Source organism: Rhipicephalus sanguineus, chromosome 7 (genome assembly GCF_013339695.2).
Source record: "Rhipicephalus sanguineus isolate Rsan-2018 chromosome 7, BIME_Rsan_1.4, whole genome shotgun sequence".
Lineage (NCBI taxonomy): Eukaryota > Metazoa > Arthropoda > Arachnida > Ixodida > Ixodidae > Rhipicephalus > Rhipicephalus sanguineus.
In genome coordinates, this window is record NC_051182.1 from 111,261,223 (window position 1) to 111,272,043 (window position 10,821).

General features: G+C 44.0%; 1 protein-coding gene across 1 annotated transcript; it reads left to right on the forward strand.

The window, feature by feature from the left end:
* Positions 1–1,595: 1,595 nt before the first annotated feature.
* Positions 1,596–9,334, forward strand: LOC119399750 (thymidine kinase, cytosolic). The gene is made up of 7 exons (XM_037666580.2): positions 1,596–1,816; positions 1,900–1,931; positions 2,087–2,200; positions 2,950–3,043; positions 3,691–3,780; positions 5,051–5,170; positions 7,124–9,334. Exons 1-7 carry the CDS (start codon positions 1,757–1,759, stop codon positions 7,211–7,213), a joined length of 600 nt encoding a protein of 199 aa, XP_037522508.1. The 5' UTR covers positions 1,596–1,756; the 3' UTR covers positions 7,214–9,334.
* The last annotated feature ends 1,487 nt before the right edge of the window (positions 9,335–10,821 follow it).

Here is a 10,821-nt window from a genome sequence, read left to right on the forward strand (position 1 = left end):
CCACGAAACCGCCTAGAATTTTTTTGCCAAAGCTAGACAAACTACGTGGGATGTCTGCAGGTAGCGAGTATAAAAAAATAAATAAAAAAGAATGTAGTCTCCGACGGCATTACTACACGCCTTCTAAATTACTGCGCGCATCACGTTCGCAGAAACTTTAAACGCGCAAATTCGAACCGCATGCGAGCTTGGCCGCGCACGCAAGAGCGCACACAGCGAGTTTCACGTACAGAGCCCGTCGCGTAATCCAACCCTTTCGCACGCACACACGAAAAAACACCGACTGACAAACATTAACTGCCCCGGCCGTCTTGCACGTACGCGATACTGCGTAAGCCGACGCAACGAGATAGCGTGCTGTTTGCGTAGAGATATCAAAATGCAAATTGAAGCGGCTTTCGAGATAACACCGTGCATTGAGGAACTGTCTTGTTTGTTTCGGCGAACAGCTAGGGAGAGGAAAGAGAGCGGCAAATCGACGCGATACGAAGAATTACGACCGAACCGTGCGACCGCTCTTTTCCTTCCTCGACGCGAAGCGTCGAAACAACACTCCGGCACGGTACCAACGAAAACAAAACTGTCCCGTGAAGTAGCAGGTAAGCCAAAATAAACAAACTACGAAGAGAACGGCACCGCGGAATGCGACAGAGCGCTCGGGCATCTAATGATATTCAAGCGCGTGCACCTGTCACTCGCTGCAGGGGAAAAAGAGAGTCGCGCTCTAGTGAAGACGCGCGCGCGAACAAACTTCGCACATCTTTTTCAAAAAACACTTTCCACGAGAGCATGCAAAGGCTCGTCCAGCATGTGGTCAGTTCTGGGCAACGCGCGTTGCATAGGTGAAGTTTTGCGCTCACCTTACGATCAGTGAACTCCGTTTTGCAGAGAGGATCGAAGCTACAACTCCTTGGCAGACGACACGACTGCGGGTAGCGTTGGTTAGGCCTAGCGAATGCGGAATGACGTTTCGCTCTCGCTGTTTTGTTTCTACTCTTCCTCGCCCGGAAACTTCAGTAAAGATTTTTGTTTTGCCTCGCCGGTCAGAGACGGGCGAGAGAAGGCGAGGCGTGAGCGGCGGAGAGACTCGGCTCGCCAAACCACCTCGGAAATATGAAACAAAAACAGAAATGGCGTTCCGCCCACCGGCAGCCTTTTTCAACTGAGTCCCCGGCCGGCTACTGTGCGTCGTTCCTGCTCGCGGTGCGCATGTTATTAGGAAGATACATGAGCGCCTCACCCTACCGCTACTTCACTGCCTCAAACTCGAAGTTTCAAGTGGAATACGCAGCATCCGACTGGTTCTGCATGCTTGGTTTCGCAAAACGAGTTCCCGCCTTCGAAAAGCGTCGTCTGCTACAAGTGAGCGCTTCAGGGTTGCCGGATTGAAGGAGAAACGCAATGCTGTTCCTGCGTAAATGTGGATCTATAAAAAACAGATCTAAGAAGAGGAGAGTTTATTACTGTTCGTGGCACATGTCCGGCGCAGCTAAAGCACGCCCAAAAGTTGTAATAAGATTCGAGAAACAGCGCAACGCGAACCAACAAACAACAACAACAAAATTCTCTGGGCGTGTTGGCGCTTGAACAACTCGAGGACGTCACATTTTGCGCGCCTTCTTCAGTTGAGGCGGCTGCTAGTGTTCCCGCCTAAATTGGTTGCTGATGCTAGTCGTCGTTCTTGAAGTATTTGACCTTTTGCTCTCAGTTAGCCTGCTGTTGTAACTTGTGCGTCGTTTATTAGAAAGCCTCCAGAATGCTTGTCATAGGATCCTGCGATTTGCCGGTCACCCACGAACCGAGGGGCCAAATTCAGGTAACGTTTATTACTGCAAGCCCTGCAGTCTCGTTTCGCGCCGGAAACGGGTCGAAAAAACGGCTTTCATTTTACCTCCGCAGCTGATCATTGGCCCCATGTTCTCGGGCAAAACGTAAGTATCACAGCGCATTTTCCTGTTACGTGCACAAAACTTATTCCCACTGTGGATTTTTGCGGCGCTTACGGTTTAATCAGTTTAGCGCTTCCCGCCAAGCGAAGCTTACGTGGCGGTGTTCAACTCTTTTTTTTTTCTTTCTTTCTCCTTAGGACCGAACTTATGCGGAGACTGAAACGCTACGAGGTTGCAAACCACAGGTGCCTGATAGTCAAGTACGCGGGCGATACCCGTTATGACGAGGAGAATATAAGTACGCACGATAGGTAAGGATGACCGCCTACACTTTGACGCGCTCCCGCGCAATATGGGTGCGTTTACGGCCATGGGCTGGCGTGTGCATGCTGCAGTAATGTGAAAACTTCCGAGTCTTTCTTTTTCTTTTTATTCTCACCCATTCTGTGTCTTGGACCGGTGTCATGCGGTCACTTTTGATTGCGATCGGACGCTCGAAACGAAGCGCTTGATCGTGATTGGCTCCTTTTCGCAAGCTGCAGGAGGGAGCCAACCAGCGTTGAGAAATTTGATCCCCATCGGGCTTAATCGTGTTAGGCAGCGCACCGTGTGACGCTGGCACATGAATAGTAAATACGAATATGAGCATACGGATGCGAAATTCGAAAACTGGCTAATGTAATGCACCCTTGAAAAAAAAAATCATCTCTTCTCTGGACCAAAATAGAGTTTACTTATCATCATCTATATATATATATATATATATATGTTTATTTATTTATTGTAACGCCACAGTTGCATAGTTCAATTCACAGATCCTCCACCACGAAACTTGCAGATGAGGCGTGCCTATTTACAAATGATCTAGACACGAGCATCAATGAAAACAGCCACTGGTTCCTGCACTCCGCACCAACCATCTGTCGTCTTCCTCTTAGTTTTACTGCAATCATGGCGTTACAAATATATACACGTAAACATTTCTGCATTTGCGTATTGAAGACAGTGTCGTCTAACCTTTTTAAGGTGTGCTTATGGTTTGCCCCGTGTGAACTTTCAGGCAAGCCATGGCTGCTGTGAAAGCAACCACACTGTCAAACCTCAAATCCGCGTCATCTGACTTCAGGGTCATTGGCATTGACGAAGGACAGTTTGTAAGAATGTTTATTATCTTTTTGTTCCTGCTATAAATATGGCGCCACTTGTGGAGAGGCCGTAAGCAACGTGAATCTCATCTCTAGCAAAAATTCCAATAGAAAAACTGGTCATCTATCTCTATTAACAACAGCCTGTTGCAGCCTTATAATTTATTTTGGGAAACATCAGTAACCAGATCCAAACGAAACTAAGGGTATCCTATAACTATTTCATTCTTTCAAAGGCATTACACATCCAGTAACTTCTATCACTGACAGACTTCAACTCTGCCATTACAACTTGCCTTGCAAAGCCATGGTTAGTAAAGTTCTGTTAATGATTATCTTTGTTATTGCAGTAAATTTGGCTGCTGTTGATATTAAAGTTAACAAGGGGTAACTACAAAAATACCCATAATTATTAAGTTTACTTGCATGTTAAAGAAACAGAGGCAGGCAAAAATGGCACTCACCATGATATAATATCAGTAGCGTAGTGGAGTCCCACAGTCAATTGGGCTGTCTTGTATGTTTTTAATACATACACTATTAATACTAATTAATCAATAATGCTAAAGCAGCGACGACAATGCTCTGCGCTCTACCACTCTACTGACCTGTGTGAAGCATTTCTTTTCTGTCACTGCTGGGTGCTTTGCTCGCAGTTTCCCGACATAGTGGAGTTTGCTGAATACATGGCAGATGCTGGAAAGGTGGTAGTCATTGCAGCCTTGGATGGGACGTATCAGCGCCAGGTAACTGCACGCATCTTCCGGTACATAACCTACCTTTCTGGCTTGTCTTTGTTGGTTTCAGGCTGTATTTGTATGCAGTCAGCGAGACTATTCCGTTTTTTTTTTAAGCCTACAAGATCGATTTCTCGTGGTACTGCATTAACCTTTTACCTCTCATAGACAACCTCGGCATGTCGACACATTTTGCATGTTTACTACTGTGGACTAGCTGAGGTCGCCCGTGAGGACATGTCCCAATTTGTCTTACCAAAGATGATCTGAACAGAACCATGTGTTTGGTTCCCTTTCGTTACCAGAACGAGGAATGATTGCAAGCGTCGTAGGAAAGCCAACCTTCTCCGATACATAACTTTTTTCTACATAATCCAAGAAAACAAATTTTGAATTCATTTAATGTGTGGATTCAAAAGAGCACTGCAAAAAGTCTGCAATCCAGAAATTTTTCTTTTTTTCATGAACGACTCGGATGGCGAAGGTTAATTAACATGAGGTTTCCTTTTGCTGTAAGAAAACATTGGCACCCTGTGGTCCAATCTGTTACCAAAAACCTGCCAACATTTAATGGCACAGTTATGTGAATTATGCCGAGGAATAAATGCTGAACAGAATGTTTCCACCACTTCTATTTGATAATCTGCCAATTCACGGGCCGTCGCATGTCTTCTGGGATCCAATAATTGCTGAAATAATATTTAAAAGATGTTTCCCCTTAACTTCTCCCTCAGTTCTCCCCGCTAGAATTCCTTCATTGACAATGTGATGTAATGTTTTATAGCTCAACTGCGACAGTGTCACGAACTTCACGGGCCAGTTATGTCACGTAATTCTGTACTTATTGCATGGTCAGTAACCTCAGAAACAGGCAACTGCAAGGCAAGGTAAAACAATTTTTCTTAATCACAAGTTTCCGTTCGTTTGAATGTTTATTTTCTTGTGTACTTGCACACTTTATTATTCATCATGGATCTTAGCCAACAAACCCATTACACTACACTGCTCAACAGTATCTTTAGTATTGAGTTGAAATGTGTGGAGTCTATATATTTCAAGGCTTAAGTACTGGACGAAAGTGTATTTCAAATGCAGTCTACATGAACGCACCTGGGCAGTTAAGAAAAGTGCATTATTTTCACTTACTTACTATTGAAAACACCGAAGAAATCCTGCTGTAGGCAGCTACTGCTGAGGGGAGCGAGTTCAATGCTACAGTCGTTCACCGGAACTTTGTCTGTGGACAGACAACATTAATTTTTTTTTGCACTTCCTGCAGGGCTTCCCCAGCATCCTCACGCTTGTGCCGCTGTCAGAAAGCGTCATAAAACTTTCTGCTGTCTGCATGATATGCTATGCTGAGGCAGCCTATACAAAACGTCGAGGACAGGAAAAAGAGGTTGGTGTGATTTTTTAAAAATCTGTTTGTCTCACAACTTCCTTACCATGGCCAAAGCACGTCTTTCGTTGTAAGCATTCCTTGGTCCCATTAGTGGTGATGGACCTAATTCCGGTGTCAGCACTAAGCATGAAGGTGGTAGTGATGGTATGGGTTAAACAAGTTTACGGAGAACTACACAGGCAAGACAAGCATCCAGTTGGATGCATTTACATATACGTTTACATAAATGTTGACAGCATAGCTGTGCTACACCTAAGATTTAGCATTTAGCACTTCAAGCTATAATTTAAGTTCAGTATGCTCTGCATACCGAGCTTCAAGACAGTGGAAGAATTTCTTCATGGGCTTTCGTGCACAAGTTCTCCCTGTAATCATAGATACGATTCATTGCTGCAGTTCGAGAAGCCCTATGCGTGCAGCTGGCGAAAAGACACTAATATTGGTATGTCTTGGAAAGCAAGCACGTGCATAAGACACAAATGATACAACTTGCGTAACAAAGTGAACCAGTTGACACGCATGCCGAGTCTTCTCTGTCCCGTTTTGCTTGCGCTGTGTTTCAATATGAAGCACTATATACCGTATTTTCTCGCGTATAACCTGCACCTTTACCACAAACTGTGGAAAAATAGAGACAAAAGAAAAGCCCTTGCGTATTGGTGTGAAGTTGCCTTCCTTGTATTGGCGTGAAGCCAATTTGCATATGTCGCCCCCAGACTTTAGCTCCAAATTTTCTGTGTATTTTGTGCTGATTATATACGAGGAAATACCGTAACTGGCAGTTTTCGTGGGAACTGTCAAGACTATCTAAAAAGAGCGTGGGTATACATAATAGCCAAGCCGTTAAAATATATATATACAGTAGAACCCCGCTGATACGTTTTTGAAGGGACCGTAGGAAATAAACGTAAGAGACGGGAAACGTAAGAGCCGAAAAACAGGAAAAACGGCAAAATATTTAGTGGTACAGAATTTTATTTCAATTCTTACGAGCAGCACGAAAATTGGCGCGCTCAGCCGCGATCTAGTCGATGGATAGAAACGCGGAGCTTAGGATGGCCTTATCCACAGGAATGTAATCAGCGTATGTGATTTTTTTAACACCAACAGCTGTAGGCATGAAAGAACTAAGCACACGCAATCACGACCGGTGCGGCGAGTCCGACCGCGAACCGCACGCACGACCATGCGAGCTCCAACCAGCTCGAACTCCTCCCGTTCTCCGACAAATAACGATGATGATGAGTCTATGCCAACGCGATGGCAGAAGTGAACGCCAATCTCAAAGGCCTTGCTTTCGCAAGCAATTACGTCATACACGCCATGTGTGTGCAATGCAAATCTCAGAGGCTATGCTTTTGTCAATAGTAAATGCCAATCTCGAAGGCCTTGCTTTCGCGAGCAGTTACGTCATAGACGCCATCTTTGCCATTTGAATCTCGAAGGCCATGCTTTTGTTTGCATCAATTGCAAGATTCTGTTGCTTGCGCCTCTCATGCGGCTAATATTACGGTCAAACGAGGCCAAGCTGCGTGAAAATGCGCCATGGCCGCTCTCTTTGGTAGTCACTCGGTCGGCTCCGGGCGCACTTCGCGACGTATCATATGGGAACGGTCCGACAGTTACGACGTAACAGCGGGGTTCCCAATACATTGTATCCTATGGGAGCTATGCCGGGACCGGCGGAAAACGACGTAACAGCCGGGAAAACGCAGCAGTGAGGAACGTAACAGCGGGGTTCTACTGTATATATATATATATATGTATATATATATATATATATATATGTGGATGCTGTATCAAAGAAGCAGAACTTCAAAAGCATACGAAAAACAGGGATATTAACTGTTTTTATATTCAGTTACATGCTACGTGAATTGTTGGTGCATCTTATAGTGAAATTATCAGAGGCGGTGTCTCACTGCATCATTCCTGCCTTCTAAATTTCAGGTGGAAGTCATCGGAGGTGCTGACAAGTACATGGCTGTCTGCCGAACTTGCTATTCTCAGGATGATGACATGCCTCCGAAAGAATGCTAATGTTTGCCAAGCTGCATGTTTATCGTGGCGCACATGGTCTCGCATAATGTCTTACCCAGTGACACGCGAATGCCTCTCAAGCATCGCTAAGGATCTCTATTTTATGCAAACAGCTATGATCGTCCCCTACGCACATCCTCTGTTATGCATCATGGTGTGTATTTGCCGATCAGAACGTGTGTGCACAGGACAAGAAGTGAGGCCTACCTGCTTGTGCCTTGACCACCACATTTCGTTGCTCAGCATACTGTGGCATTCATGTCTTTCTTTGCATAACTCCTTCTCTGACATTTATATATACCATTACATCACCTGCATTTTTAATATTAGTATCATCTTGCACTTTGTATGTTTGAGCACAACTGTATCATATTTGGTAATATAAAATCAGCAGCATGTCCTCATGTATCACAATATGATCTCTATGTGCATACAGTAGACTTCCGTTAACTTTACCTCGACCGAAGGCACCAGCTAGTGTCTGTACACTTTTATGGGACCAAACATTTATTACTTCGATCCTCGGGTTACCTTTAACCGGGTAATTCGAACTTGGCCAGTGATCTTGAATGTGCCCGACCCCAATGGTGACTGCAGTAATGATCCAATAGCAGCAGTGCCCAAATTCGCAGCACTTAAGGTGCACTGAATGTCATGGAACACACACTGTATCCTGTCAACATTGTCAATTTACGACCTGCCCCGGGAAGATATTTAACAAGAAATTGCCAGCTTGAAATGAAAGAATGCAGCATTTATCTAATTCAAACATCTGCCTTTTTTGTCGAGAATTGCTCGGGTAGTGCAATCTGATACAAAACGAGAACCAATATCATGAATATAGTTGGAGCTAGAGTGGCCAGCATCATTGCCTTTGCAAGACAACTATGGATGGTGAGTTAACACAGCATATCAGCAATATGACATATTGCTTTTAGTCTGTGGCTGTACTTTACATGTTCCATTCTGCACAAATATATACAAACTTTGTAGGCCTGCTCACTGCTTTTGTGGTCCTTCAATCCAACGGCATGCACGTGTCAGGCCTGAGCACTCGCGAGTGTCAAACATCCAGAGACTGCCTGCCTGCCTTGGCTGTTAAGCTTAACCAGCGCTGCTTCACTGTCTGCCACCAAATTTACTCGAGTGCTGTGTAGACTCAAATATATTCACAATGGCCATGCAGCCCTATGGAAGCCAAAAAAACCCCAATAAAAGCAGGAGTATTGGTTACGAGTTACATTACCCAGCTGAATGGCATTGCATTCATTGCTGAGGTTCTTAGAAATATTGTGAATGGGTACGTACAAAAAGTTGACCCCACCACACTGTACAAAACATAGCTTATTTCACAGGGTTATAAATTTGGAATTTTATATTTGTTTGTTGTAACTGGAGATGTAGGCTATGCATGGTAAAATACGTGCAGTATAAAATTTACCATAGCTTGTGTGCAACCCTGTGCTCTGAACATCAAAATTTTCATAGAGTATGGGCAATATGCAAACATAAAGTTGAGGTTTCGTTTCACAGCAAGTCTAGAGCTAACACAAAATGCCCCACTCCTTGCATTTGTTGTAGTGTGCAAAGAGTTTAATGGAGTGAGGCAGAGGCGAATAGTTACACATTTATGATTGCATTACATTGTTATCGGCCAGTTCTACTATACAAATAGAACTACTATACAAGTAAAATCAACCAGTTCTAGTATACAAGTAAATGTAATCACTTTTTTCTATATTACCATTAGTGTATATTTTGTCTTAGTCAAGCTTTATGTGGTGGTTTGTATGTCCTATGTATATCAACAATTTTAATGCCAATTTTAACTGATGTTTTGTACTGAAATCCCAGTTAACTTCAAAATGCTCAAACTGAACTGCTCTGTAACCAATAGCTTCTTTGCAAGTGTATATCTGCTACTGTTATAGCAACAATGCAAATTTTCTCGTCGATTACTTTGTTATATCAGTGTTCGTATATTGACGTTCACCTGAAGTTGTGTACCTCCGGTGAATACCTGTTCATGTAAATTGCACTAAAACACTGACCACTGATTTCGTCAAGTTGAATGAATGCTTCAATATAAAATGCTTATAACATTCAATGCTCTCCTATGGTTTGTTTCACTTCGTTGCTTGATATAAAATGTGACACAAGCAAAACATGGAAGGGCAATCATTCCTAGCCACATTCTATAGTGAACACAGAGAAAAAAAATTCTCTATAGCTCAGTGCGCAACAGAGAAAACGTGCAATTTCATGGAAAGCAATGGAGATTTTCGCCCATTACTCTCGGGCTTTCTGCAGAGTGAATCCTCACAATATATGCTTATAAGTGTCCTTTACCAGGTTTCAGGATTGCAAAAGAAAAGTGATAATCCTGTCTGGTAATGGAAAGTGGTGATGATTCTGTCTGCAAAAGTATGGAATGGATGCATGTAGATATAATTGTTGCTATTTTGAAAAAAAAAAAAAAATGGGGGATTCTTAAGCTTCGCCTTTAAGAGTTGAACGCAGTAGCGAAATCCGGCCCCTAGTGCGCATTTCAACCACTAAGTGCATACTTATTAATGTGTATTGTTAGACGCGCGCGAATGGTACATACAGGTTTTTGATCTAAAGCAAGAGCCGCATGGCCTCCAAGATATACGCCGCACGCTCGCCATCTTGGAGGCCATGAAGAGTCTCACAATGCCTCACAGATGGCAGCACAATATCTAGCGTTTGCTGTTTGCTTGATCAACGCCTCCTCTGGAAAGCCGGTGTTGGCTTGATATGTTTTCCGGTAGATAGACATAGTTGTCCATTTTTAGAGCTGTTTGAAAGTTCGTGTGTGTTTTTAGCGGCGATGGCTGCACTATCCCGGCCTTTTTCGACGTAGTTTGATGGTCTCGCCAATGCGCCTACAAATCGCCGAATGGGCTCGTTTTCGTCGTGACATCTGTCGAACAAAATGCGTTGGACTCCTTCCACTACATGGCATTTATGTAGGGTTTTTTTCCGAAGCAGCTGCAAGTAACATCGTGGCTTTGTGGTAGGACACCTGCTTGCCACACGAACGGCCCGGGTTCGATCCTCAATGGAACCGAAAATTTTATTCTTTATTTTATTTGCTTCTTTCTCGATTTTTTGCTCACAACCAACGGTGCCGACACCGACGTCGGAATTTCTGCGACACGGGCTCTGTAATGCTATCGCGTTAAAAAGGCTGTGCACCCTCCCTTTCAAGGAAGTAGTGCTTTCAGAGACAGCGAAAATTATGTGCACCCTACAACACAGGCACTTCTTGTAATGTTGCTGAAAGTGGTCCAACGCGAAATGCCGCCACTGGAGATGCGGCACAAAAAGCTAAAAAAATTCTGGCAGATCCCACACAATGTGGGATCTGCCAGCACTTATTGACAGCCAATGTTAGCCCGTGCTAGCCAACGGTTTGCCAGTACTTGGCAACACGCCACTAGCCAACAGAAGCCACCATTTAACCAAAATTAGGAAGTGGTAGTGCACACTTGCAGTGGTAGCCAAATTACACACACGTAGCTTACATTAACCACCAGATAGCTACTAGTAGTCAAAATTGGCTGACACCAGCAAGCACTTGGTTA

What these genes read in the sequence shown, in the direction of transcription:
- LOC119399750 (XM_037666580.2), top strand. Translation starts at nt 1,757, where the DNA reads ATGCTTGTCATAGGATCCTGCGATTTGCCGGTCACCCACGAACCGAGG. An exon ending in AACCGAGGGGCCAAATTCAG is followed by an intron (nt 1,817 to 1,899) that starts GTAACGTTTATT and finishes TTACCTCCGCAG; the next exon opens with CTGATCATTGGCCCCATGTT. An exon ending in GTCGAGGACAGGAAAAAGAG is followed by an intron (nt 5,171 to 7,123) that starts GTTGGTGTGATT and finishes TCTAAATTTCAG; the next exon opens with GTGGAAGTCATCGGAGGTGC.